Source organism: Lepisma saccharinum, chromosome 16 (assembly GCF_977018435.1).
Source record: "Lepisma saccharinum chromosome 16, izLepSacc3.1, whole genome shotgun sequence".
Taxonomy (NCBI): Eukaryota; Metazoa; Arthropoda; class Insecta; order Zygentoma; family Lepismatidae; genus Lepisma; species Lepisma saccharinum.
The window spans coordinates 831487-859454 of NC_139244.1; the positions used below are offsets into that span (position 1 = coordinate 831487).

At 38.9% G+C, this 27968-nt stretch overlaps 2 protein-coding genes across 2 annotated transcripts in view; one reads left to right on the forward strand and one right to left on the reverse strand.

The window, feature by feature from the left end:
• Positions 1-5903, forward strand: part of LOC146000183 (ATP-binding cassette sub-family G member 4-like) — a 122588-nt gene extending 116685 nt beyond the window's left edge. The window contains exon 11 of the mRNA XM_083137536.1: positions 991-5903. Coding sequence (XP_082993662.1) covers positions 991-1383 — 393 coding nt within the window. The 3' untranslated portion in view covers positions 1384-5903. The remainder of the gene's footprint in view (positions 1-990) is intronic.
• Positions 5904-17386: 11483 nt separating this feature from the next.
• The window catches only part of LOC146000184 (ATP-binding cassette sub-family G member 1-like), a 134895-nt gene continuing 124313 nt past the window's right edge, over positions 17387-27968 (reverse strand). Inside the window, exons 8-11 of the mRNA XM_083137537.1 lie at positions 26715-26883; positions 21403-21503; positions 19530-19685; positions 17387-17742 (exon numbers count right to left, since the gene is read on the reverse strand). Of these exons, the coding sequence (XP_082993663.1) occupies positions 17401-17742; positions 19530-19685; positions 21403-21503; positions 26715-26883 (768 nt within the window). The 3' untranslated portion in view covers positions 17387-17400. The remainder of the gene's footprint in view (positions 17743-19529; positions 19686-21402; positions 21504-26714; positions 26884-27968) is intronic.

Sequence of the window (27968 nt, forward strand, 5' to 3'; positions counted from 1 at the left end):
CTTAAGAAAATCCACGCAGTAAGATGCCTAATTTTCTTAAACCTCCTTCAACACGATTTCCACTCTCAAAATGCCCTTGTCATCTCCGGCCAGTCAGTCTGCCCCACCCAGTCATAAAGAAAGCAGCAGAGGGGTTGAAAACATCGTAAAGCGTGTTTGGTTGAAGGTCAGTGGCCTGTGAGTTCTGCATGTGTTCGATGGGACAGTGTTGTTTTGGCCTAGAGGACAAATTCCCTATCACATGCCAGCCACTCTTTTCCCGTTCCTGTAATAGTAGTTTATTTTCAAAATTTCCCTTACCTGGGAAAAATCACATGCTGGTTAGTGAATTGGCATTGTAAGGTTTTACCCCCGTTGTAAAACAAAGAGTTCCCTGTCTAAGAAGCCACTACAAATACGTCACCGACCGCCTCCAGGCGCTGGTCGGGGAAGAATTTAACCACTGAAGCCTGGTGGTAGTTTTAAAGGAAAGGAGTCCATCCCCATGTATAGAGCGAGCACAAGGAAAACAAACCTTGGACGAAAAATTCCCACGCAGCCTTTTCAGCTTGGGCCATAAGGAAGCATGGTCCACTCTCCCCCTCCTCTCCTCGCGGGAGTACGGTGCACAGGAGTCGCGGGTTTTATACTATCATTTTTTCCCGCGGTCGTTGTTTGAGAGTGAAGCATCAGTCACATTTGATAGTCGATTATTTTCTGTATTTAATCTGGGCTTCGGCAATACCCTAGGTAGCCTAGAATATACGTGCCTGATTTATACACATATATTTGGATGAAGATGCCATCGAATCCAAGGTGGGCCTATATTTTCAACAGAAAAAAGATTCACCTTAGATTTGAAGAAATACAGTATATCGATATCTGATCATGACATTTGACCCACCCTGTACATGAGTTACCCCTACAAAATGAATTGTTGGGATATTTATATAGTTATGTGCATGTGTTCAAGACATTTTTAATACATAGTTTATACTTGTATGCTTTCAGACTGGTGCTGTTATTGGGCCAACAATTGCATTTCCAATTCTTGCCATATCCATTATTGGGCTGGGGCAAACAAGTGGATTTTCTATGATGACAGAGTTTGTCATGTCGCTCAGCATCTTCCGCTATGGCTTTGTGGCACTGGTCTTGTGTCTGTACGATGGCGGCCGTCCAGAGCTCGACTGCTCCTCCATGTATTGCCACTTTAAGGAACCAGACTCCTTGATTAAGTTCGTAGGGATGTCCGGCTGCAGCTTGTGGGTCCAGCTAGTCGGGCTCCTGGGCTACCTCCTGCTCTTCCGCTTCATAAGCTACATCAGCCTCAGGTGGAGAGTCACGCCGGAGTTTTCGAACCCAATCCTCAACTACTTGTTGCTCAAGTTAAGAAAAAGATGATTGCTTTTAGCGTTACCTTAATTTGTACGGGATGGAAACATTGCTGTGCAATGTTGCAAACATGGTTTTTATTGTGTGGTGCATTCTTTTACTCAGGATAAAATACTTACTGTTTCTCAAATTGAGAATGAGGGTGATATTCACCAACATGTGCAAAACTTGCCATTCTTTTGAAGGGGTTCCCGTGAGGTATTGGCCAGGTTAAATTCTGCACAAAACTAAAATTTAACGTCACTCATTTTCAAATGCATGTTGACTTGACTTGAAAATGTTCTCTTGAAAGTTTAGAATCTGTTGGACCTACCATTGGGTTGTTAACCTAACAGAACTTCTATACTTATCACTGCAAACTTCAAGATGTACTATGCCAGAGTTGAGAATCTTACTTGCTTCTATCAGATTTTTAGTTTATAGAAAAGCTAAAGAAGTTCATTAACATCAGAACTGAAGAAGTTACTTTAAAAAGTAACATGTTACAGTTACCATTACTTAATTTCCAAAAGTAACATCTTCTTACTGTTACTTTGTCATACAATAACAACATTTAACTGTTTATAACATATGTTCTCTGTAGTGCATGGGCATTATCCATTGTCCAGTGCTTTTAACTATGCAGCATATTTCAAAATGATTTGAACAATAAAAATACATTCCATGAACAATACAACATAATCATCAATCAAATATCCAGTGAAATACATTCGAACACGTCCTCAAGTTTTTTTTTGTTGTTTTTTTTAACTGTCCCAGTAGTTCTAAATTCTGCCACCAGGTGACAGGTTAACCAGTTGTAAAATGGCTGCCAGTGATGAGGAGAAAGCATGTTGCGAGAGTCGGTTGGTCGTGAGTGTGCCACATCAGTTTCGTACACGATTTCATAAAGATTCACCAGCAATGAATTATATCGCATTAGTACTGCGGTGCAAAACATTGATATTGACAAGAACATGCCGAAACTTACCTGGATGGAGGTAGATTACCATATTGACATGTGCAGAGTAACGAAAGGTGCTCACATTGAGCATTTGTGAGTTAACTTGTGTGAAATTGTATCTTATTTTGACAATTTATGAATAAAATATATCGAGTTGAAATCGTCCACATCATATTGAAACATTGCGTAATTATTCTAACACTACATTTGGAGAAACCATTTCTTCTCTCATCTTCAGGTGAACATTTTTTTTTTTTATATGTGGTGGAGATTGAATCTTCGACAGAGTTGTGATTTTACTAGAAATCCGATGAAAAAAAATGTTCTGACAATGAGAGAAGAGATGTTTTCTCCAAATGTAATGTTTGAATAATTATAGTTGAGCCATTCCATGTGAAAGTGGACAAACAAGGTCAACTTATTTTTATTCAAAGTATCACTTATTATATATGAAATTAAATGGGAAACTATGCAGAACTTCGAATTATTATTACAAACATTAGTTTCATAGCTTCTAAATAACATATTGTTTCAAACCAATTACTTTTCATAGTAGAAGTAGGGTTTTATGTGTTGCGTTTCCATTTAATTTCGTTTCATCATGATAGTATTATACCATAATAAAACTAAATTAATTCTAATTTCGTTCTAATTCTTATTTATTGTTTCTACGTCTTAAGCTCTGAAGTATCCTACTTCTTTTCTGAAACAAACCTTAGTTTGAAGAATCTATTTATGATAATAGCCTTTGCATTGTTCCATAATCCTACAAAGTAAATAATGTGCATGGTATCACACACGTCACAGGCAAAAAAATGTTTATAAAAAAGGTATGTAGTAATATGTATTTTTAGAAACTAAAAGCATCTAAATGTTGAGTATAGAGTGCTTTATTAAAAGAAAAGAAAATTGTTTCAGTAAACCTATATATTTCACGAGTTTTCTGAAAGACTGAGGAAGGTCTTAGTAGTGTCACACCCGTCACAATTACAAAAGAAATGTATTTTCTGTAGTTGAGAATTAATTTGGCGGAGGAATATTATGCAATTAAATACCTTTCATCAAGGAAAATGAAATTATATGAATTGATAAGTTACATATTTGAAGGTGCTAAGGAAATAATTAAAAATGAATGTATTTTTGTCTGAATGTCAAACCCGTCGCAATGGAATTGCCCAGTTTAAAGTAGTATACAATGGATAATGTCTAATTAACATTGTGTGCTAATGTAGAACCATTGTCACTAACATTCCGATACCGAAAATGTTAGCTAGGCGGAATTAGTCGAGCCTTGAGCTTAGCTACGGTTCAATGTGGTGACGATGAGACAGCTTTGAAACAATTTTGAAAGTGAAAAAAATTAAGAAATTGAATGTTTCAAAATGTTAACTAGTCAAATAGTACAATGAGCATTTCAAAATTATTTCTGCATGTACTGTAAGCCAGTAATGTTCTTAAAGGTGAGAATGAACTAACGTTCAATTGCAAGACATTTCACTATCTTTCCGTCATTCTCTCATAATAGTTATTATTAATCCATGCAAATCAACTCAATTTAGAAAAATATCCTCAGTGTTTTCACATTTGGAGTTTTATGGATATATATTGCTCTTATTGCCCCATGAAACATCTTACATCAGAATAATGTGCTTGTTACAAACATTAGTTCCATGAAATTAGTTTGTTGATGTTTATAATGGGCATTATCATATTTGGTGATAGAATGTATTATACTGGTTGTATTATGCTTTACATTCTAGCGAAGTATGCAGTATCGTATAAAGTCTAAATATTAGGGGATCGTAGATAGGCTATGACAGTCTTTGGCCACGTGTTTGCTAAGCGAGAGGAACGTTGTAAGAAAAAGGGGGTAGCTCTGAAGAGCAACGTCGACACTCAAACTGCAAGGGGACTAGCCCCATAAATAAGAACACACGGACATATATTTAAAAACACTACCTTTGACTGAACAGGCAGGGGGAGGAAAGACATAAGGAATGTTCGTTACCTGAAGTTCTACGGCAATCTCTTCTCCGCTGGTCCTTGGATCGACGTGGTCCTACTCTGTAAGAAAACGGACGAGGGAGCAACTCCGGGCTCCAAACTCTGTACTTTCGTAGACCGATATTCTAAACGATAACTCTTTAACTTCCCGATCATTCGTTCGCTCTTTTTTCTAAACTTATGATGCCTGTGGAGCTCTCTCGCGATAACCGGATTCAACGTAAACTGAAAACAACTAGAAACAGAGTTCTTTTGTAACTACTTCATCTGACGGAAAACGGAAGACAACTAAGACTGATATTTTCTCACGCGACCTATTTAAGTGAAATTCGAACTCTCGGCCGTTACGACGGTTGCTTCGATCACGTCCTTTGTCAACGGCAATTCTGAGCAAGAATGCTGATTCCTGATTTCATTTTCTAATGCAATGTCAGCTGAGTTTTTCCAACTCCGCTGAAGGATGCTGCCGCGATGAGTTTTTAAGAAGCTCTTTTTCAATGCTTCAGCTGGACCCTTTTTATAATGTGATTAGCTTATTTATTTATGATGCCCGGGTCCTAGGTTCGGTTCACGTCTGCGGCGTGATACGGTATTATTCATTTGTCAGTGTAATATAAATAATATTTTAACTACATTTTTTTACTAGGAATGATCGAAAAAAAAGAATTCAAAGCCTACAATTCCAGTAGGTATTTATTAGACAAATACAAATGGGCTCACGGGAAAGGACACTTCATACACTACTTCTCAACATAGTCCCTCCCCGGTTCATGAATTCATCCGAGCTCTACATGAGGTTCATGATGCGTGTCTCGTAGAACTTTGGGTCCTGTTGTCCAATGGGACTTCGTGGCCACCCTGTATATTAACATCTGAGTTTTGATGCTATAATAAAAAAAGTGATAACGTCAAGGTGAAACTGCCAAACCTATAATTTTGCATAAATACATCATAAAAAGCTTTAATATTTAATATTTCACCAAATACCTTGGAATATTTCATTTTCTTCTGCCTCATTTTTGACTGATTTGTAACTATTTCCAAATTCTTCTACTGCATGTACACTGTGCATTTACATATAAATATGTATGTATCCATAAACATTTATTAAATTTGTTTTTCGATTGAATAACCTCTTTGTTGTGTAGAAAGTACAGATTAATTATTTTGAGCAGGTGAAAGGGGTGGGGGGTTGAGTTCTGAATTAAAAATGAAACTCAACATCCAAGGAAATGGTTGGCGCAATGATGTAAGTTGTGTGAAAAGACAGTGAAAAACAAATCATTATTATAACTTTTGTAGTGGTAAAAATAATCTCAATATCATCACATTTATTGTTCCAATGTGGGCTATTAGAGTAGTGGTTGATAGTTTGTAAAATTCCATGACATGTATATTAAGTATTGTATTTTATGTGAAAGAACGGAAGAATTTGTGTGTATCGGATGACTGATGTACGTACTGTGATATATTCAGGTACTGTAACTATTATGTATTGTACCCTGTGTGTATATGCATATATTAATGACATATCGAAATGTGATTGTTTTACAAGTAATAAGCATTAAAAATGTCTTTGAGCAATGTATAGTGATTGTTTTTTTGTTTTTTTTTTACATCCTAATGCTGATCTAACATAAATACTGATATAAGACGTAAGCGAGTTACTAAAGATATATCCGCGAAACTTACTTGTAAATGTTCTATTAATTTCGGTGGCCTCTGCCACCATCCACTTGGGAACTCGATGCTTTACTGTTAGGTTGACTTCCGGTTCCTGTTGTTCTTTCCTCGACTACCGCTAGGGGTGCTGGAGTATCCATTTCGTCTGCTGAGTGTGATGGGTTTGAGCTGTTGTAGTAGCAGGAGCCAAACATGATGAGCCTGACCGCTGTCGATATTCAGCTCATGCAGAAAGTGCATAATTGCATGCGTCTCTTTGATTTTGGTGTTGATTAGGTTGTGAGATGTGTACCTAACTGAAACTTTTTGGATCCTGTGTTTGTTGAGCTTGAGGTGCCTTGCTAGTCCGGTAGTGGGTTGGGATTTTTTGCATCCGCTAAGTGCTGTTGTATATGCTTGTTGACAAATCTGATAGATCTGCCAATGTAGTGTGAGTTGCGTCATATACACCTGGATTGTCTAGTGGGGAAAGGAATGATCTCTTGTGTTTGCTTAGGGCACTGGCTATTTTGTTTGTTGGTTTGTGCGCGAGTTTTATGTCATATTGTTTCCAGGTCTTGGCTAGGCGGTTGGATGTAGTCTGGTGGTAAGGGAAGGCAATCCATTTAGCTTTATCACTGCTGGCTGGGTGGAGTAGGTTAGGTTGTCGTACTTGCATTTCTGCTTTGCTGCACCATGTAGACACTTGATGTACTGTGTATCCATTTTGAAGTCCTATGTCCGTCACTATGATAACTTCGTCCTTCAAATCTTCTTCACTTGAACAGTGCGAGAAAGCTCTTCTGTACAAGTTAAGCCATACATTGGCTTTATGCTGGGGTTGGTGGTTGGAATGGGAGTGGACATACTGGTTCCCTGCTCTTGGTTTTCTATAGACCTTAGTGGTGAATTTGTTGCCCCTCCTTTTGATGGTAAGACCTAGGAAGTTAACGATGCCTTGGTTTTCCCATTCTATTGTAAATTTCAACCTGGGGTGAATGTTGCTGAGTTTTTCAATGAGTAGACCTATTTCCTCTTCCCTTTTGTAAATGACCAAGGTGTCATCTGCATATCTTCCATATTGTATGTATCAGAGTTCTGGTGAGTGAAGAATATCCTTTTCAGCTAGGTGCATGACAATGTTTGCTATGGGAGCAGACAGGGGGTTGCCCATGGCTAAATCTTCTGTTTGTATGAAATACTTGTCTTGAAATTAAAAATAGTTGTGCCTGAGGCAGATTTTCAATAACTTGGATACCTCAGACACTTCCACTGGTGAGACCTTATTGGCAGAAAGCCATCTTTCCACTGAGGTGAGAGCTAGGTCGATTGGGATGGCGTTATACATGTCAACTATATCTATGCTGGCAATTTTGGCATGGTTAGCTTGTACTATTGATGTTATTAGTTCTTTGGCATCTGTGCTGTTTTGGAAAATGTAGGTCAGTTTATGACATGCTCAGATATTTTCTTTTTTAGCCACTTTGTGAGGTGGACCGTTGGTTGGTTGCACCCTGTGACGATGAGGCTCATCGGAATACCCTGTTTGTGTGTTTTTAGAATGCCATAAGCTATGGCGGGAGATGGGTGGGTGTTGAGAAGTTTGCAATCTTCCTGGTTCAGCATTACACAACTTTCAACTGCACGCTTAATAATGTGTTTGCACTTTTCGGTTGGGTCCCTGTCGATGGTCTTGTATGAATCACTATTTAGTTTTTCATGCATTTTTCGGGAGTAGTCACCTTTATACATGATCACATACTGGTTTGTTTTATCTGATTTCAGGGACGTAGCTAGGCTGATCAATTCGGGGGTCCCTTATGCAAGATTTTTTCTATCAAAGTATTGTTAATTTATAATATATATATATATATATATATATAACCATATAGGCCTATACTGTATACATACATTATATATGTATATGTGTGTGTGTGTGTGTGTGTGTGTGTGTGTGTGTGTATATATATATATATATAGAGAGAGAGAGAGAGAGAGAGAGAGTCAGAGAGAGTCTTGTAATAAAAAGGAGCAAGGGCCTCCTCGGTGGCGCATGGTAGCATTGTCGCCTTGTAATCAAGGGATTCCGGGTTCGATACCTGGTGGATGCTCATAGTGGTTCCACTTTACACTGTAGAACCAGTCCCGATTAGCATTACTGTGTATAAAGTGGACTTAAAACACCAACTCAATCAATAAATTGGAAAGGAACATCATTTTCTTGCCCCCAACAGGCTACAGATATACTCTCGCGAAATCCACAGTCATTATTCGGGATACTAAATGCAGAATGATCTCATTAGCTTAATGGCTGATACACCAAGAACAATGTTATTAGTCTTTTTTAAATTTGTAAATTTGCTGGAAGAAAATTGAGAAGTAGATAAAATCCTTTTCCGTGGTTTTAGATATAAAGTCCTGGAACCAGGTTTGCAAGTATTGGCAACAGTGCAAATATGAAATGTGTGTGTAATGAGTTCAAGCTAGGCATCTCATGTATACAGTTCATACCGGAATCGAATCCTGTATCACTTAGTTCAAGGCGACCACATTAGGCACTATTCTAAAGGGTGGGCCCGAGTCTTCTATGGCATCTAATTGTTCACTTGGGAAATGATGACGATAAGAAATTACTATATGTACACGTCCAATTTCTTAAAATTAATCTTATTTGTGTGTGGAAAACTGAATATATGATGGCACTGGATAAAACAAAGTTCCCACATGCTCAAATGATTACGGTCTCGTCTTTGGTTCGGCAGGTTCAACAATCTGCCCGGTTTCAATTCCCGATGGAGGAACATAGTTGTTCGAATCTCACTTTAAACTGTAGGTCCAGTCCCGATTAGCCTTACTGTGCATAAAGTGGACTTAAAACCAGTTCAATTAATCAATCAATCGAAAGGTTCGAGGTTCGATCCCTGGTGGTCAGGTCGGTAGCCAGATTTTGATTTCCGAAGGGGTTTATCCCTTATCGGCAGCCGCCATCTAAAGACGAAAAGGTTGGGTGGAGGAGTAAATGCGCTGAAGATGATTGATTGATTTGGTGATTTAAGTCCACTTTATGCACAGTAAGGTTAATCGGGACTGGACCTACAGTTTAAAGTGGGATCCGAACCACTTGTACCTCCACCGGGACCCCTTAAGCGCTGAAGATGAATTTCTATGTATATTGCAATTTACGATATACAAGATGTTTAATCCTATTAATGAAGTAAATTTAATTACTACCGCACATTATTAAAATCAGATATTTGTAGGATTTCGAGAAAGGACTGTAGCTCCCGAGCCTCTTCCCTGGGCATGTGCCTGCTTATATTAGTTCCAAAATTTCTGTGCTGTTCCAACATCGTGAGGACAATTTGGGAAGTACTTGAAAGCGATAATTGGAAGCAAATTCTGCTCTCGAAACTATGGGACTCGATGTGATGACCACACGCAACCGAATGAAAGAACTCTTCGCAGGCCTCATCCCTCAATATTAATTTTACTGAGTAATTATAAGTTTTTCTCGGCCTCCTCGATGACGCAGTGGTAGCGTCGCTGCCTTGTAATCAAGGGGCCAGGGTTCGATACCCGGTGGAGGCACATAATGGTTCGGATCCCCGATTAGCCTTATGTGCTAAGTGTTCTTAAAACACGAACTCGATAATTGGAAGGTTTTAGAAGAACTAAACATGGCTTTTTATGCATCGTACAACTTTGCTTCTTTTCACCCTACTTTTACAGTTTTTCTTCCTAATAATTCCACTGAGTATAACACGCTACGAAACCAGAGGTCCAAGGTTCGAACATTGGACAGATGTGGTTGTATCCCATCGCCATTCCTTCGGCTCATCATTCATCCTCATCGTCGCATTTAACCCAAGAGGTAGAAAAGCGGCGTAATATAGAAATATATAAATGATTGATTTGGTTTATTTTACTTCGCTTTTCTGAGACTTTTTGGCTAATCGTGAAGATGAAGATGAAAATGAGTGTATAGCTTGCTTTGCCGCAGTCACGTAACCACGATAGCAGCCTCGCGGGTCTCACTTATCGCACACCGCATTGAACACCGTCGACTACTGACGTCTGTTCTAAAATACCTTTGTTGTTAGGTTTAGTTCCCGTAGCGTAAATATGCTGCAGTTTTTCTGGGCTTGACCGAAAAGGTTTTTATTTATGCTAAGAGCTCTAAACCTAACAAGGAAAGCATTTATCGTGACGTCAGTAGACGACGGTGTTCAATACGGTGTTCGATAAGTGAGACGTGCAGTTCGCTCCCACAAGTTTCGGAAGCAGAACGCAGGTGCAAGCCCGATCTTGCTTCCGATTACGACGTGCAGCTACTGGATATCGAAAGTGTGCTTTTCTGAAATTGATTATGTTTTCAAGTGAATTAGAACTGCCAGAGTATTGCCTAAAAACTTGAACTGCGAACAATCTTTCACGTGTTTTTGTAGGAGCGTGTTTATCGCGTAAGGGACTGTGCTGCATTGTAATGTGATGTGTACGGCAAAGACAAGTGGCCGGTTGAATTGAACTCTTTGAGTCAACAACACCAAAGGTCAAGAAAGCAGCAATGAACCGACCCGATGGCACCGTGTGACGTCCAGTGAGGTAATGTACATGCATTTTTCTTCCGTACATGCATAGTAACTTTTACGTAACCATGTATTTTATCTAACCCAACCGTGAACAGATTTTCTCGGTCTCGGGCTATCGATCAGGTGAGTTGTGGAAATGATTCAAGCTTTCGAGAGCTAACATCACTCTCATCTTCAGGGCAGTGTTGCCACAATATGGGGGCACAATTTCCCTTTCCAAGGGGCAAAATTTCCCTTTTTGAACCAATTTTTCCCTTCACCTAAGCAAATTATATAATAATAATAATTAGTAGTAGTAGTAGCGGCATTATTAGTGGTGGTGGTGGAAGCAGTATTAGTACGTAGTAAAGTATATTGTTGAATTCGTTATTCTTTTGATTTTTTTTTAATCCTGGTCAGGAATCCATTTAATCGTTAATCCTCATCGTTACTATTTATCCAAAGATGCATAAAAGCAACGTACAATAAACTTTAAGGATCAGAAACAAGTAGGAATAGCAAAAGAAATAAATAACATAAAAATGTATATATGAAAATCGACATTAACATAAACTGTAATAATGTAGTCAGATGACCTTAAAATTTCCCTGCAATTGTGGTATTTTCATCCCTTTTTCCTTTTGGCAACACTGCTTCAGTTTAGAAGTGAGATAGCCTGAGAGAATCTGTTTATCATTCGTCGCCAGGAAAGCTTCAAGTCTTACTTTAACCCAACCGTGTTTTCTGTGTCAATTTTACGGTTGTAGTAGCGCAAACTAATATTTCTCTTGTCTCAAGCAATGTCTACATTACGTTGTGTATGTAGTACATGAGTACAGGACACACTCGGATTTGCAGGCGGCTTGTGCGCATTAGAGTATCCAAGGAGGAGTTGGCGGGTCGTGACCCCCCAAACATATATTTTGCCAGATAGGAATAGATGGCAAAATGAGGACTGTCTACTAAAAAAATATAATCCCCTCGTTTCAAAACTTCTGGACACACCACTGCTTGTGGGGTAGGCTGATGAAAAAATCGGGATACTTCAGTTTATACTATGCCTCTGCATCATTGAAAGTTTTCAAGAGGTGATCTTTTTTTTTTTCACAAAGCATTCAAAAGTGAACCTCACTTCCACGTAGTCCACCTCGATAACTGCAGTCGGTACCCCTGCTAAATAGTGAAAACGTTCCGTGGTTTATGATAATGAATGATAATGCTTATGTACATTTTCACCTCGCGGAGATGCGTTTTGGAGAAGTCAAATACTATCATGCCTACCGCTTCATAAACTCAAAATATTAATGACGAAAGTCAGTCAATGTACAACAAATGTTAATTAAGCATATATTAAATCGTAATTTGTAAAATAAAGCAAGGAACGACCGAAGATGACCGGACGCCTCTTCGATTTTCTTCACATACTCACTAATTGAGGCTTCCTAATCACGAATCTGAAGTTAAAAGTTGTTGGAAATTTTCGCAGGACCCCCCCCCCTTTCCATATACTGTATTGAAAGGTCTTGACGTGCAGATTCCGAATCTGCAATCGCTTTTACTCTAGCTCAATTAGGGCCAGAGCGTCCCTTTGAAATTTTTTTTGGGTTTTATGAAATTTTCACGCTTTTTTTTTTAAATCGCCATATCTCCGTTCCTAACTGAGCTAGGAGGATGGTTGATAGCTCGTTGGACTCGGAATGAAGTCCTCTTTCCGATTCTACAATACAAAATAGGGTTTCCATTTAAAATTTCACAGTTGCCCCCCGCCCCGCCCCCAGGGGGCGGGGCTGGGGAATCAAGTGTGTATCATTGAATAGCTTTCTTTCACTTATTAAACACGTATTTTTTCGTTTTCCGATTCGATGTGTATTTCTCACGATATGTGACCGTTCCGTGACTTTTGGACCACCCGGTATATATATGTTAGGGCTGAGCCGATTCCGATGCCTGACAGTACTCTTACCGATTCCCAGCGATACCGATAGCTGAAAATTGCAATAATTAATATTTGTTCAAAATATTGATCAACATTGGTGTGTAAATTTTCTTCTCCAATTATATGCATCAACTTACGAAGAAATTTACTTTAGAATATTCAAGGATTACATCAGAATATTAAAATAGGTATTATGTAATCACAAAATGTAGTTTTTCGAGCAAAATTAGTGCAAAATAAACAGAAAGTTTGAATTTGCGTAATTTCTAGGATAGTTAGACTTCGCGAAAGTGTTTTTGACAACCCCGTGAATGACTTAAAAGTATCGGCTGGTATCAGTACATAAATTCCAACCAAGCAAAATAATAAAAATATTGCATTTTATATATTTTAGAGAATCAGTAAAAATAATAAGTCAGAATACTTGCATATTTGTGCGAAATAAGCCAAGCGACAGCATGTAACAGCTCGAAATACGCAAGAGATTCGCTAATCTTAGCGCCGAACCCTCCCGCTAAGTTTCCTATTGAATGCAATGGTGTTCGTCGGCCCAGCTCATCGCAGAATGGTGCGACTCTCTCTGCTCTCTCCCGGTGCCGAGAAGAGCCGAACGCTTCCGAACAGGCAGACAGGTCCAACGACCTGTACTTTCCTCCACTCTTGAAGGTCTGGGTCATAACAGGCCCTTTTTTCAGCGCCATCTCCAGGTTTACAGCCACGGCAGGGTTTGTCTGGAGTCATCAAGATTCTTCCGAGTGTCCAGTGGCGTGCTCAAGGAGGGGTGGTGAGGATTTGCTTAGGCTCAATATTCTTGGGAAGAAAAGAAAGAAATGAGGACTTCAGGGATGACTACTAAAAAGTAGCCCCCTCTTCGAAACTTCTGGGCACACCGCTCGAATGTTTGCTATTTCCACTTGTTAAGAGGAAAAGCACACATTGAACGATATGAATCTGCTTTTCATTATCAAAACAACGGTTGGCGACGAACCATAAAGGTTCTTCTTACCTTTAAACGCGACAATTGAGGTGATTGCATTTCAGTTTCCATCATATTTAATAATAATAGTCGTCGTATGGGATAGAATTATGTGTCTTTTGTAGTCGTAAGGTCTGTGGTATGAGCTTTTACATTGAATTGGCGTTTATCGCTGAGAAATATTGTGTCCTCACCCCCTCTCCGTAGAAAAATCGACCCTGACGTTTGACAAATCTTGCGATGACTACGTAAAAATGTCACGCTTCGCCACTGATACGTATATATAACCAAGATTTCTGGCTTCCCCCCCCTCAAAAAAATCCTGGGTACGGGCCTGCTCAGATATGAGGTTCTTTTACTTCTGGCAGGCCTGGATCAAATATCCGTTATTTGTTGTTTCCATGTACCGCAACACATTTTATTTTTTAAATCATCGAAATCTCTGGATTAGAAAAGTATTCGACATAATTCTCGAGAGGTACAGCCTGAGCTTTTTAACCTCGGCTAATTTTATCCTCGAAGATGTAGCTTTTAGTAGATAGTAAGGATTTAAAGTTTTAGAAATTGAACGAGAAAGTTATTGAACAGTCATTTTATGTTATTGTCAGGGTTCTGCCCTCTGTTTTAGTTAAAGGCATACCTGTAGCCAGAATTTTATTTCGCGGGGAGGAGGGGGGAGGGGTTATCGCTTATCGGCAGCCGACATCTAAAGGAAAGAACGTTCGGGGGTAGAAGTACTAAAGATTAATTTCTCAGTATATTAAAACTTATTAAAGATGTTTAATCCTTCTAATGAAGTAAAATTACCAATACACTATTTAAATTAGATATTTGTAACTGGCTTCAGCACTCAGAGTTTCCCCTTGGCTACGTACCTGCTTAAGGGGCGTGTCCCAATATTGTATGACAGACACAAATAGCCCATGTGCTAATGTGACCCTATTTGAAAGTCAGTCAATCAGTTTTCAATTCAGCAGCTGTAAAACCACAGCTAGCGGGGCTGGTGATCGATCATACCCCTTGTTGTTCTATTGCTCAGTCGTTTACAATGGTGATTGGTCCTTCCTTCCGCTTTCGAGTTTTAGTGATATTTTCATTTGCAATGTGTTTCGATTGTTTTGACTACGATCTATATTTTAACCCTGCTTAAAATTCAGTCTACTGTTTTCAGTACGTCAATAGGTGTTTCGAAACGCCTACTGTGTTCAGATTTTCAAATAGATATAAATGAAAACTGTTAATCATGAGTTATAAATAGCTATGTTTGCAGCCAGCATGTTAAGCCAAACACACTACATAGTACATACCATATAAAATACATTTTGTTCCAAAAAAAATATCCCCACCCAAAGGTTTTATTGAAAGCACATGAGAATGAAAACTAACCTAATTTAACCAATAATTTTGAAGTTTGCTAATAGAGAACTACCTATACTGTGTCTTGGGAATCCGTGGAGCAAGACCATGTGGTAGTAAATGGGAGAAAGCGAGTGGGCAGAGCAATGCAGTGCGCGCTGATGCAAACGAATGGTAGCAGCCTACCGCATTTTCCCCTCCATGCCCTCGCTTCCACTATCATGCGTAAATTGGTCGAGTCAGTACTTGTCCAGATGCAAGTACACATGCAAGAAAATTACTCTGGGGTGTTGAAATAAAATTGTTTAGCAGAAATAAAAACAAACACAACCATCTACAACATTGCCATCAAACATACACGTATTAAAATACAATTAAATTCGTGTGTATGTATGATGTAATTCACGTCGATTATACCACCCTGCATTTTTTAAAAAATCGGATGATTTGAAATCAATAGGTGATTATGGAAGTATTTTGAATGCTGATCATGGAAATGACATCCATTTTTTCCATCACGTCAGGATTTTTCACAATTTCACAATCAAAATTCCATATTCGCCAATACATTTCATCCATTACCTAACGCATCAAATTAATTTATGCAAGGGGAATTAGGTTGTTTCCAAATCAATAAGTGAATCCGAAAGTATTTTTAGTGCTGATCACGAAAATGACGTCCATTTTTTCCCAATAACATTTAAAATTTTTACAATTTCACAATCAAAATTATCATATTCGCCATTCCATTACACCTATTACAGAACGCAAGAAAATAAATTTAAACAAAGGACATTTCGGTGATTCTGAAAGTAAAGTATTTTTATTGCTGATCATGCACATGATATACATTTTTCCCCATCACGTCAGGATTTTTCACTATTTCACAATCAAAATTATCATATTCGCCATTTCATTACGTATATTACAGAATGCAATAAAATAAATTTAATCAAAGGAAATTTCGGATGTTTACAAACCAACAGGTGATTCTGGAAGTATTTTGAATGCTGGTCATGCACATGACATATATTTCTTCCCATCACGTCAGGATTTTCCCCTAGATCCTGATTTTTCTCCACGTCATTAAGTTTAATCAACACACTAAATTATAACATTGAGTTTTGGACATTTTGTGAAGGAAGTTTTTATGAGGGATTTCGAAAATGGAATTTACGTAATCAAAGTTTACAATTCTCATATCAATGTGTCTTGTGAAGATGGAAGGTGGATTAAAGGCTTACTATTCTATGTGCATTTATAGTTCGAAATTGGAGGCTTTTTATTGTATAGTGGAACCACAAGGAAAGAAACCTGCGCAGAACCTCATCGCGCTGGCGGGTGGGGGAAAGGACAAGGTGAAGGAGCCTTCAGCGCGGTTCACGTCAGTGTTGCCAGACCTATTGATTTCTCTGGAGAATTCCTTAATAAACTATTGCTATGGCACCTCCAACGGCCTGCTCAAAAACACGTTTCCTGCTCATCTTACTTGAACATGGAGGGGAGAGGTAGAGTGGAACTCCACTCAGCCGTGAAAAGTGCTGTTTGAACTGTGAAATTATGCCAAAAGATAGTCATTTGTGGTAGGACATTATTATTATTTTATTACTTTTACCCACGCCTATTTCGCCCCCCGCCCCCGAGAACTTTGTTCATCCACTACTATTACATCATCGGATATTGTAGCAGATCTTCTACTTTCCCAAGGAAGATTCTCCCGATTTTTTCAAGTCTAACCTGGCAACACTGCCCCGAGCACCGATAACGGCGGGGAAGATGCGCGAACGCTTTTGACGGAAGGTTTTTTTCCTTGTGGTCGAGCTATACATAGCCAATATTTTACCATCATCTAAAGAGAGCCATCTATTGAGGAAATCATGGAACTACACATTTTATTGTGAAATTAAGGCAGTTAATATATTGCTATTTTCTGGGGGAAAAAACTAGACGTGATGGGTAAAAATGGATTTCATTTTTGGAATCAGCATGCTGAAATTATTCAGGGGCAACAGTAATCTGCGAGTCATCCAAACCCATGCAGGCCTGTGTTATCTGTGTGAAAGGATGTCAATAATAGGCATTGTTATCTACAGTCACCAGTTAATTGATACTTGTTTCTAAAATAAATCATATTGGCGTTCCTTTGACATTGAAACAGATTTAAGTTGAAATATATAAAGAAATAAACAAATATTGCAAGTGGGGATATTTTATTTGGACCAAACTGTATAATATTGAAGAGAATATTTACATTTGTAGTTCATGTACTGCACGTGTACTGTAGTGGGTTTCAGTAGATATTTGAGGAAACTGTAGGGTACAATTTGTAGCAGTAGATTTTGTCTACTGTAAACAGTAGAAATTTCCAGCAGGGTCAAAAATGCCTCGTTTTTTAAAAAGTCTGAGAAGCGGATCATTAGGTGTAATTCATTTCGAGACAGTAAAATTAAAAGTAATGTTGATGGAAATCCCAGTTCGTTTCCATCAGAGATCAGTCAACCTGATTGCAATTGTCCTCGACTCAGGATTGCAAGATGGAAGGTAAATGTTTGAATAAATAGCGCACGTGAAAAAAATAGGTTTATTTGTCTTTCGATAACTTATATTTTAAAGAATAATAAGACATTATCCGAAACACGACACAGAACAAAACCAGCGCCATGATGTTCCACCAGTACCACGTATCCATCTGCATCTCCGTGATGATCTTTCTCGGGTACCGGAAGTGACAGTACTTGGTGGAGCACTCCATAACGTCCCTGTCGTAGCCGTAGAGCGTCTGCACGTAGCTGATGACGCCGTACCTCATGTAGCTGAGATAGCTCAGCCAGTGCAGGTAGCTGGGCATGTCCGGGAACCTTATGATCACACCAGCGAACGTTAGAAATGGCGCCGAGATCACAGGTCCCAGGAATGTGCCGTTCTGTAAATAAATATATTGTTCAGTACATATTTTTGGTGAAATTGTGGTAACAATACAAATTATTGAATGAAACGTTGATTATATTGTTGATTTAAATTCAGTTTCAAACAAAGTGTTTAAATTATCGTGTTTTAAAAGTTTTAAAAAATGCGTGTGTTTCTTACAACACTTTTACAATTGACGTATGGATGAAACAGTTTTGTTCCACACTTAACATACAATGTTGTTAATGTTAATGTATTTTGTTGCAATCACAATAAAATGTGATATTTCGGAAAACTGAGTAACTACTACGGGGATAAAAGGGGACCTGGCAACTGTGCAATTGTCGAACCTTCTCAACCTTCTCGAACAGCTTACATGCGAGATTTACGAGTAACTGAAATAGGTATTTTATATTTTAAGAAGTTAGTCAATCGTTTACTTTATAACTAAGAATACAGTACTTCCTTGGACAATTAACAGATTTCTTATTAATCATTATTCTTAGAAAATGTCTTCTTGGCATTGTATTAATCGTTTTATTTGTTTAAATCATGTTTTTCTCATTTTTGATTAAAACATGTTTGAAACAAAAAAAAAGTTTTGTTTCTTTTTTGAAAAGCTCAGATTTTGCTAATCCTGTTTAAATTCTTTGTAACCCATATCTTTCTCGTCGAGCGTTAGAAGGTAGGAGATCGTAGGCGCCCTCTATGTTTTCCGGACAGTCGTGCATTTTAGTTATATGTAGCGATGATATCGAGATGTAGATTTCTGTTACGCCTCTGTTCAAAACTATCCTTCTCGTTCCTGTCTCTACATACCATACGTGTATACAATACAGGCAACATACACAGCGTGTTACCGCACGAAACTTTCACGGCATAAACCAAATGAACATCAACTTACCACAGTTCCTCTAAGCCAGTGGCTTTCAACATTCGTGAAACCGCGGCCCTGTAAATTATCTGCTCAAAAGTCGATACCTCTATCCCAACAATTTGGTCATAAATTATTTTCTAATTTTAACTTTGTAATTAATATGTATCACTGAAATTAAATACATATTAATATGTGTATGACCTAATTATAACCAATAATAGTTCGATTGTGTCTAGGCTTGTTGATAATTTAAAATAAGGTTTAAATAAGTTGTCAACCACTAATGAAATATTGTAGTTAACATCATTGAATTAATTTCGTAAATGTAAATTTTGAGCACCGAAAAATCAGAATATTTCCACTACAAAATATTTGTTATTGAAAATTACTCTGCAAACTAAAAATGGTAATTTTAGGAGAATCTCTTGCTGCCAGGGACGCGGCCCGCTGGTTAAGAAATACTGCCCTAAGCCTTCTTATCGTCAGACCAATTCGACAACTTACCACTATACTAATCCTTCAAAGCTTCCTATCGTCAGAGCTAATCAACACCAGCCTACCATGATTCCTACCAGGGCTGTTAAAGGGTCCATCAACTCATAAATTCTAATGGGTTCCGAAACAGGACCGAAACAATTTTTCTCGCACAATATAAATTCGGTCCAATTTGCGTATTGTTTCATTTCAATACGGAAATTGGACCGTATTTAAATTGGTCCGGAAAAAAGGTTCTTCGACCGAATTGAAATCCTTCGGAGATAAGAAGGTTTTATACTGTCCAGAACCCATTTATACTTCCTAATTTTCTCTGCTGGACCGGGATTGAATTTATTTAAAATTCGTGGACTTTTAACAACCCTGATTCCTACAAACCTTTCTAAAATATTCTAGGACAACTCCTGCAAGCGTTCGAATCGTCAACTTACCACGATCCCTGCCAGCGTTCCTATCGTCAGCCCGAAGCCCTCCGCAATGGAGCCGATGAGCCACGACGTGAGGATGAACCGAAGGAGTCTGTCCCACTCGAAGGGCTGCAGCGTCATGAAGTACACGAGAATTACGAAGCATGCGTACGATATCATCTGGAAGGGAAAGTACATTAGTTGATAACGTCATGTTCTAGATAGTCCCTGCATCTCCACCATGTACAGAATAGTGAAGCAGTTGTTTTTCTGTGTATTAGCCTCAACGCCGAAACTGTTTTCAGTGCGAAATATGAAGTCACTGAGCACTGTAAATAGTTTTTAATAGGTGGTATAGTGTATAGGGCGTCCTACTGCCACGCTGGAGACCCGGGTTCGGTAATCTACGGTCGGAATTTTTCCGGCCTTTTCCCCGCATAAAGCTGCTCTGGGGTCCACCCAGCCTCAAATCAACGATTACCTTGGAGCAACGGGTAAATGCGGCCGGAGCGTAGTGCTCATCACATCACCTCGAAAATGGCCGGATCGAGAATGTGTGGTGCCCTACCCCAGTGGCGGATCCAGGAGGTGCAATTTTCCCGCAATTAGTATTTACATAGTTTTTCAGACAATACTCCGTGGTCTATAGGGATTAACGTACACGGCGAAAGTAGGGATAGTGCATCCGATTCTCGGAGAAGTAAAGAATGTTTATTATTTTCTTCCATCATTATTATATCTTTCAATTGTCGTGATATACATAACGATATAAAGATACGACACAAAGTGGGGAAACATTACCAAGGAACAAGTATCTTTTCTCTCATGCCCCCCTGTTGAGCCAGGATATGTCAAAATATACATAGAGCGTTATGGTTGTTATTTATTAACTTATTTAATAGAGATTTGAAATGCAGATTATTACCAGAAGACGTCAGTAATCGTCGGCTTCTGACCGAAGGTTATTTATTTTGTTTGTGGTCTATCTATTACAATAAACATAAATAATGTTTTGTACGAAAATCTAGTGTGAGATTTTTTCTTACGCTTTTTTAAGTAGCTACTTTAATCATTTTGGTGCCTTTTGCCTGTGTGTATAAATCTGTAGCCTACTACAGTAGTTATTCAAATATCATGTTATTGTTTAGTATTGTGGTTTAGTCGCAGCTCACGTCAGGCTGGATGTAGTTTCAAAAGGTTGCGCGAGATGGCGCTAGCGAGGAGTAACTGACAGAGGCATCTGCGGCAAAACAACAAACTACGTGCTCTGTAGGTAGTCCTGTTTTGTAATGTATTCATTTCATGCTTGCACTAGAATTTCAAAATTTCCTTTTCCTTTCCTGAGAGGAGATGTCAGCATGTCAGTCTAATATTAAAATATATATAATAACATGCTACAATGCATAAAGTACCCCAAAATAATGAAAAAGCGGAGGTCTGTTTATGATCAACGAATAGAAACGCCACAATAAGTGATTAAAAATTCAGACTTGAAAACATCGCTAAAACACTGAATGTTGAAATATTTTATATTATTGAATAAATACGTTCTAATCATAAAACATAACAAAAACATAATAAACAATTTTGTTTAACCCACTGAAATACATATTTGTGAATGATTTTTTTTAGCCTTAGTCCATATTTAGACCTTTTATTCTACTTATACAATAGCAGCCAGGACCACATGAACTCGACAATATTTTTACATCCTCTCAGTGATTTTATCCACATGTCCCAACAACCCGTAATCCGCCAGAATTTACTCAACCCCTCAAAGTTTTCACTAAGGCTCAATTTGTGGTCATTTTGGCTCTAAATAATTGGTGGAAAATTCTGAGTGACCCCTGCATCCTTGAAACCTACCCCAGCCTCAACTGGCGTAAGTGCTACTCACCTGGAATGGGATCATGGTTAATGTTTTGGCGATGAAGTAATTCCTAAGAGAATACCAATTGTTGAAATGTTCTTTGGATATCACTGAGATCTCAGATGGAACTAGGCAATAGAAAGGAAATAGACAATTAGTTATACACAATAGCGGAGACAGATTTTATGCGATATGTATTGAAATCCACTTCTTTAAAGGAACTGTGTGCATAGGCTATACTGTCTGTATAACATCTAAGGAGCTCTTTTTACCTTTTTTGTTGTTTTTTTAAAAAAAGTCATACGCTTGCTTAGAAATGTAACCGTTCTGTACAGGCGTGTTTTCACCAGTGATGTGCCGTACACTATACGTTTACGTCTACATGCGTTGTATACACGTAATCTACGCGTAGATTACATTTGGTTGTAGTTTACATAGACTACGTAGACAATCTAAAGTACACCGTGTCCATAAATATACTGTCATACTTTAAAGTGGTATTACGTCGCTTTGGATAATCGTATTTATATGAAATTGGTGACATTTGAAAGAAAAACTCAAATATTTTTGTGCATGTCAACAATGGACACCAATATCAGCAATGGACAACAATGAACGAGATCAAACATAGAAACTGAAATAAATTCACTCCTGACAACAATGGACGATGCGGGTTCATTGTTGGATATTTAGCAGACAGGCAGGTTACATGTGAATGTTTTCCTTTAAAATTGTGTTGTTATTACAGAAGATTTAAGAACGTAGTTGGTGTGTTTTAGAATATCATTACACGCAGAGTTTGGTGAACGTGTTGGTGTGTTTTATCATTCCACGCAGAGTTTGGTGAAGGTCTTCTACAATTGGCCGCCGAGGTCACCTGACTTGTCGGTCTGTGACTTTTTTTTATGGGGTTACATAAAAGATTGTGTCTATGTACCCCCATTGCCTCAAAACCTGCAAGAACTGCAAATTCGCATCACTTCTGCAATTAGTGTTGCCCACGGGACGAGACGGGACAGGCTTTTAAAAATTCGAGACGAGACGAGATTGATCATGTGTCCCGAGAACAAACGAATATTTTCGAGACGAGACAGCACTTCACAGCATTTCCACGAGACGAGACAGGCCAAAGTCTCGTCTCGTGGCCAACACTTTCTGCAATCCAGTCCATCCCTGTGGATATGTTGGAGCGTGTGTGGCATGAATGGGAATATCACCTTGATGTCTGCAGGGCCACTCGTTATCTATGAGTTGTAAAATAAAATATTTGAGTTTTTTTTCCAAATGTCACCAATTTCATTTAAATACGATTATCCAAAGCGACGTAATACCACTTTGAAGTATGACAGTATATTTATGGACACGCTGTACATTGGAAATGATTTTGAAGGCTTTAATGAAAGGAAAGTGACATTTTCAACTATATTTGTTCCTAACGAACTGACAAGGATCTTATTTACAACAAAATTTCTCTCTTCTCTTCTACCAACTTCGAAAGAAAATAAATCGTATGCAAAAGAAAACAACAGATGGCAGTCGTGAAGCAAAAGTAGTCCTTTTCCCACAAAACACTAAAATATTTCCTACCTTAGGCTTTTTCCAATGTGAGAAATTGTTCGAAATTGAAAGGAAAAGTATGAAAAGTTTTTCTCACACATTAGCAACTGATACGTAGTATAATTTTGTTTTACTTCTACAACGCCCTTAGCTAAGTTTTCACCTTTCGTCATGCTGTTTACATAGATTACGTTATCTACGTGTATAAAGTAGTCTACGTGTAGAATGTAGACTATTTATTGTTGTTTACACGTAGACGCAAATCACTGGTTTTCACCTACGTCACAAACTTCGAGCAGCCATGTTGAGGCCATTCCTTGTAAGCATACGGAATCCAACGAACACTGACATTCATTATTTAAAACAAACGTGCAGATGTAACGAACGCTACGTGGCAGTGGCGGCGATTGGGGGGGGGGGGCGAGGGAGGGCAGTTGCCACCCTACTTTTCGCCACTTTTGCTCCAGCACTATGCTAAACCTTATCTACAAAGAGAAATATACTGTCTTTGCCCCCCCCCCCCCAGTTTTGGCACCTTGCCCCCCGGTTTTGGAACCCAACCGCCGCCACTGCTACGTGGTGAATATTTCCTTATAAACTAATTACAAATAAAATTGGCCGCAAAATTGGCGGCTGCGCGGATCATGACGTCACATGAAACCCACCTATATTAGGTTAGGTGGTAGAGCAGCCCTAGACTGAACCTCGCTCAGTAGAAAATATAAATACTATTCTATTCTAACTGGAATCACACCTCCAAGTCCTTACTAAACATCGATATTAAAGTACAAATGCATATTAAAAATGTGGAAACGAAAGAGATATAAAATACGACGTATTAGTTTCCATTACAAATAATAATTTAACAGAAAAATATAACACTTTTAGCTTAAAATTCAATTTAATTTATTATTGGGGACAGGACCGCTGTTAAGAGTGTGCGACGCGCGCCACAGCACAGGATCTCGCGCTTATGATATCTGTGTTGGTGTCCCGGGTTCGATACCCAGTGGAGGCACATAGTGGTTCGGACCCCACTTTAAACTGTAGGTCCAGTCCCGATTAGCCTTAATGTGCTTAAAGTAGATTTAAAAACTCAAACAAATTCACAGGTGAAAAGATTCTCTCGGGCTATCGGCCAAGTGAGTTGTGGAAATGATTCCAAGCTTTCAAGAGCTAACGTCACTCCCATCTTCAGGGTAGAAGTTTGTAACGAACCTCAGAGTTTAAGGCTTTATATTTGTAAGAAGTTAAGATTTTTAAAATGTTTATTACTTCAAATAATGTGCAAGTTGTCACAGACAATTATAGTTAGATTGATACAGTTGTGGTTGGAACTTGTATATATGTTTATAATTACGTCAAAATCTGTTCGTGTTGACGTCACTTTCTCCTCTCAGCAGAGGAAGTGAACCCACCTGAATGTTTCTCACCTGATGACAGACTGAGTTTGGAAAACAGGTGAAGGTGAAAAATCAATAAGAACTCGGAAACGGAGAGAATTCAAGTATAGCTTTTCGGTTATCGAGTTTTTTTCTTGCCGATATGTTGAAAGTAAGCAATTAATTATGTAATTTGACTTTCGTTATATGTGAGTGAATTGCCCAACGTTAGTATTGAATGTTCTAGTGTTTTATTGGTAAGTGATTAGGAAATATAAGCGATTATAAAACTGTGTTTTTACTTTGAAAAGTATGTTGTGTTTCTTTTCTACCCAGCAAGCCCTAATGAGTGATAAAAGCGTCTCATGTTCCCGACAAAAGTAGCAGTGGACTAACTTTGTGACGACTGGTGTCCAACTGGAGGACGTTGGAAGTTCTGGGTAGAAAATGGGCGTGTTGTTAGCTTTCGAAAGCTTGGAATCTTTTCCACAACTCACCTGGTCGATAGCCCGAGAGAATTTTCATCATTCATCGCCAGGAAAGCCTCAAGACTTACTTCAACCTCACAGGTGTTAAGCAACACAGATGAATTGTTGTACTCAATAACACCCCTGAGATTAAAAGTTGACCAAAAATTGTGTGGTCTCCTGGGACCATTGTCTTGTGGCGCTTTAACACTTTTTATCTTCAGTGCATGTTGTTTATTGATTGATTTGCTTTATTTTTCTTCGCTTTTGTGCCACTTTTGACTAATTTGCGAAGACGTGGATGAGTTATGATGAAATTGATGAATGGACATTCACAAACACCCATGCCCAGGCCGGGATTCGAACCCGGGACCAATGGCGTTGTAGAGCGATGTGCTAACCACTCCGCCACGAAGGCTGGCTGCTTGTTGCTTAATTGTAGTCAGTATTACGAGAAATGGAATTTTAACTTTTCAAAATATAAGGGCCTCACCAACATACAGAGCCTGGCCCTAGGGAGCCCCCCCCCCCCGCCCGCGTTAGGGAAAAATTATCGTTTATGTACGGTTTATAACGAGCTGATAGGACGATAGTACTTCTAATTTAGCAACTAATATGATTTATCCTGACTTCATGTATTGTTTTGCCATGCTTTGAAATATTCAAAATTTATTAAATCATATTCTAAACGATGTAGTACACAGATCCCGTGTTCAAATATTTCAATCAAAAATAGGTAATATGCATTATTCGATTAATCACAGAAGGAAATTATGAAGTGAAAATATTATTCCATATGAAACAATGTAAATTCACTACAGTGTCAAAATTCAATGAAAAGTAAAGAAATATAATTATGGTAGAGAATGCTATTCAATATGATTAAAATTTGCCACTTTGACGCGGAAAATAATAGTTTGATATTGAGCACACCTAGTTTTGTAATTAAATATAATGAACGTCGCTTTAGTGGCACATATGAAATGAAAAGAACAACAATTTAGAAACTTTTATTAGCGTCTCATAATTCCTCGCATTAACATTTAACTCTTACGTGACAATAATAAATATATAAATTAATTGTAACAATATTGTGTTGAGGTGATATAGGAAATCTCTACTTCAGACTAAGGGACAACTATATACAGGGTGTTACTAAAGTTCGTTTCCAACGCTTAGGAGGTGATTCTACAAGTGAAAATAAACGCAAAAGTTCATGTGACGAAATGCCGAAAACGGCACCCATTCGGAGTTATTCAAGTGGGAAAAAGTGGGAAAATTATGTTTACAAGCAAATAGTGGCACAACGGCCAACCACATGACCGCGGCGAAGGGCGTTCCACAAAGAAATGCGGCATGCTCTATTAAAAAAAAAACACATGGCAGATGTCATGGGGGTAGGGAAGGGTTTAGCGAGATGAGTTATCTACGGAGAGTGATATGTGGAGACTGACAACTAAGAAGAAAGCGAATATCCGTAGTGGACATCACCATTACGTAGAAAAACAAAGATGGTGGTGGCGCTGCGATAGATTGCATATGTGTCGACATGCTCACTGTGTGCAGAAGGGGAGGTGCCGAGGGAACCACATCACAGACGATGTGCAAACTGTCTGCCATTAACTTCCACGCAGAGATGACAACGCCGAATCAACGATTTTCTAGTGCGAGCAAACAACCCCGCCGTGTCTGCTATCGTCACGAGATCCTCAGCTGACACGACAGGTGTTTCGTATACGAGGCGTTGGAAACGAACTTTAGTAACACCCTGTATACATATTTTTTTAGACCTCTGAAAAATTTTGATTGTAGGCCTCGCGATATATTGTATGCCCCAGGACCCGCACAGGATTCCTATAAAGTCCCCCGTTTCCCCAATAACAAAATTTCAGCGCACTCTCTGTCGCCCACACCCACCACAACACACACTTACATGTGAGGATGGCCGGCATCATGGAGGTGTACACGATGTACGTCTGGAGGATGAGGATGAGAAAAAGGTTGGAGAACATTTTGGCGGCGTCCGCCCCTACGCCCGAGAACAGGACCCCCACGTGGATGCCTATCGCTATGTGGATCACCACCAGCAAGTACGTCATGGTCTGCAAGAAAAGAAACACTAGAAGAATTATCGAAATTACTCTCGTCAAAACTAAAGTATAATGTACAGAGCATTCCCTGACATTCGCTACGAGACTCGGCTGCAAGCGGCCCGGCATCAGCGCTTGTCTTTCCCGGTGAACGGGTCAGCGACAGTCGCTAGAGTCTGCTATTAAAATTACAGTTTTCATATTATGTACTAACCTTGACTACGGAAGGTGTTGAAAATGATGTCCCTCTGCTGCAACACATTCCTGGCATCTCCGAAGGAAATTGGCATTATTTACACGTGCAAGTTCGTCTACTGTAATTCTCCCGATATCTCGTACAATACTCTTTTTTTTAACTCACGGATGGTGTGTGGATTGTCTTTGTATACTTTATTTTTTAGATTTCCCCATAAATAAAAATCGCAGGCTGACAAATCGGGGGACCTAGAGGGTTTTTGAAATACCCGTTCCTTTTGAGAGACGGCGGATAGATTTCCGAGAAGCCTGTTCTAACCTTTGTCCTATCTCATCGAGTTTTTCCTCAGTAAGTACACGTGGGTTTTTCTTTCCACTTTTATTCAGAACTGACCCTGTTACTCTAAACTTTTTACGAGGTTTAATATAGTGGTCCTATGTGGAACGGGAACACCAGGAAACTTCGTTGCAAAAAGTCGTCGCACTTCTCCACAATTCCTCTTTCCGAAGTAACACTCGACAAGATAAATCCTTTGTTGTAATGTAAACTTTTGTGGTGCCATATTAAGCCACAATCTTCAACACACGGACACGACACAACACAACTTCCGAGGGAGGATTATACTGGCGTCAGACTGCAACGTCAACAGAAAGGGAAAGAGAGCGAAGAAAACAGACTGTAGCGTGCGACTGTCGCGGACCCCGTTCACCGGGAGATACAAGCGCTGATGTCAGACCACTTGCTGCCGAGTCTCGTAGCGAATGTCTGTCGTAATTAGTGGAATAATTTATGTTATGCACAAATATAAGTAATGAACAAAATGTATCTATGTCTCAATGGAACAATGTTCTGTGGCATCATTTGTTTAATAAATAAATAAAAGAACACTCTTTGCTTTATG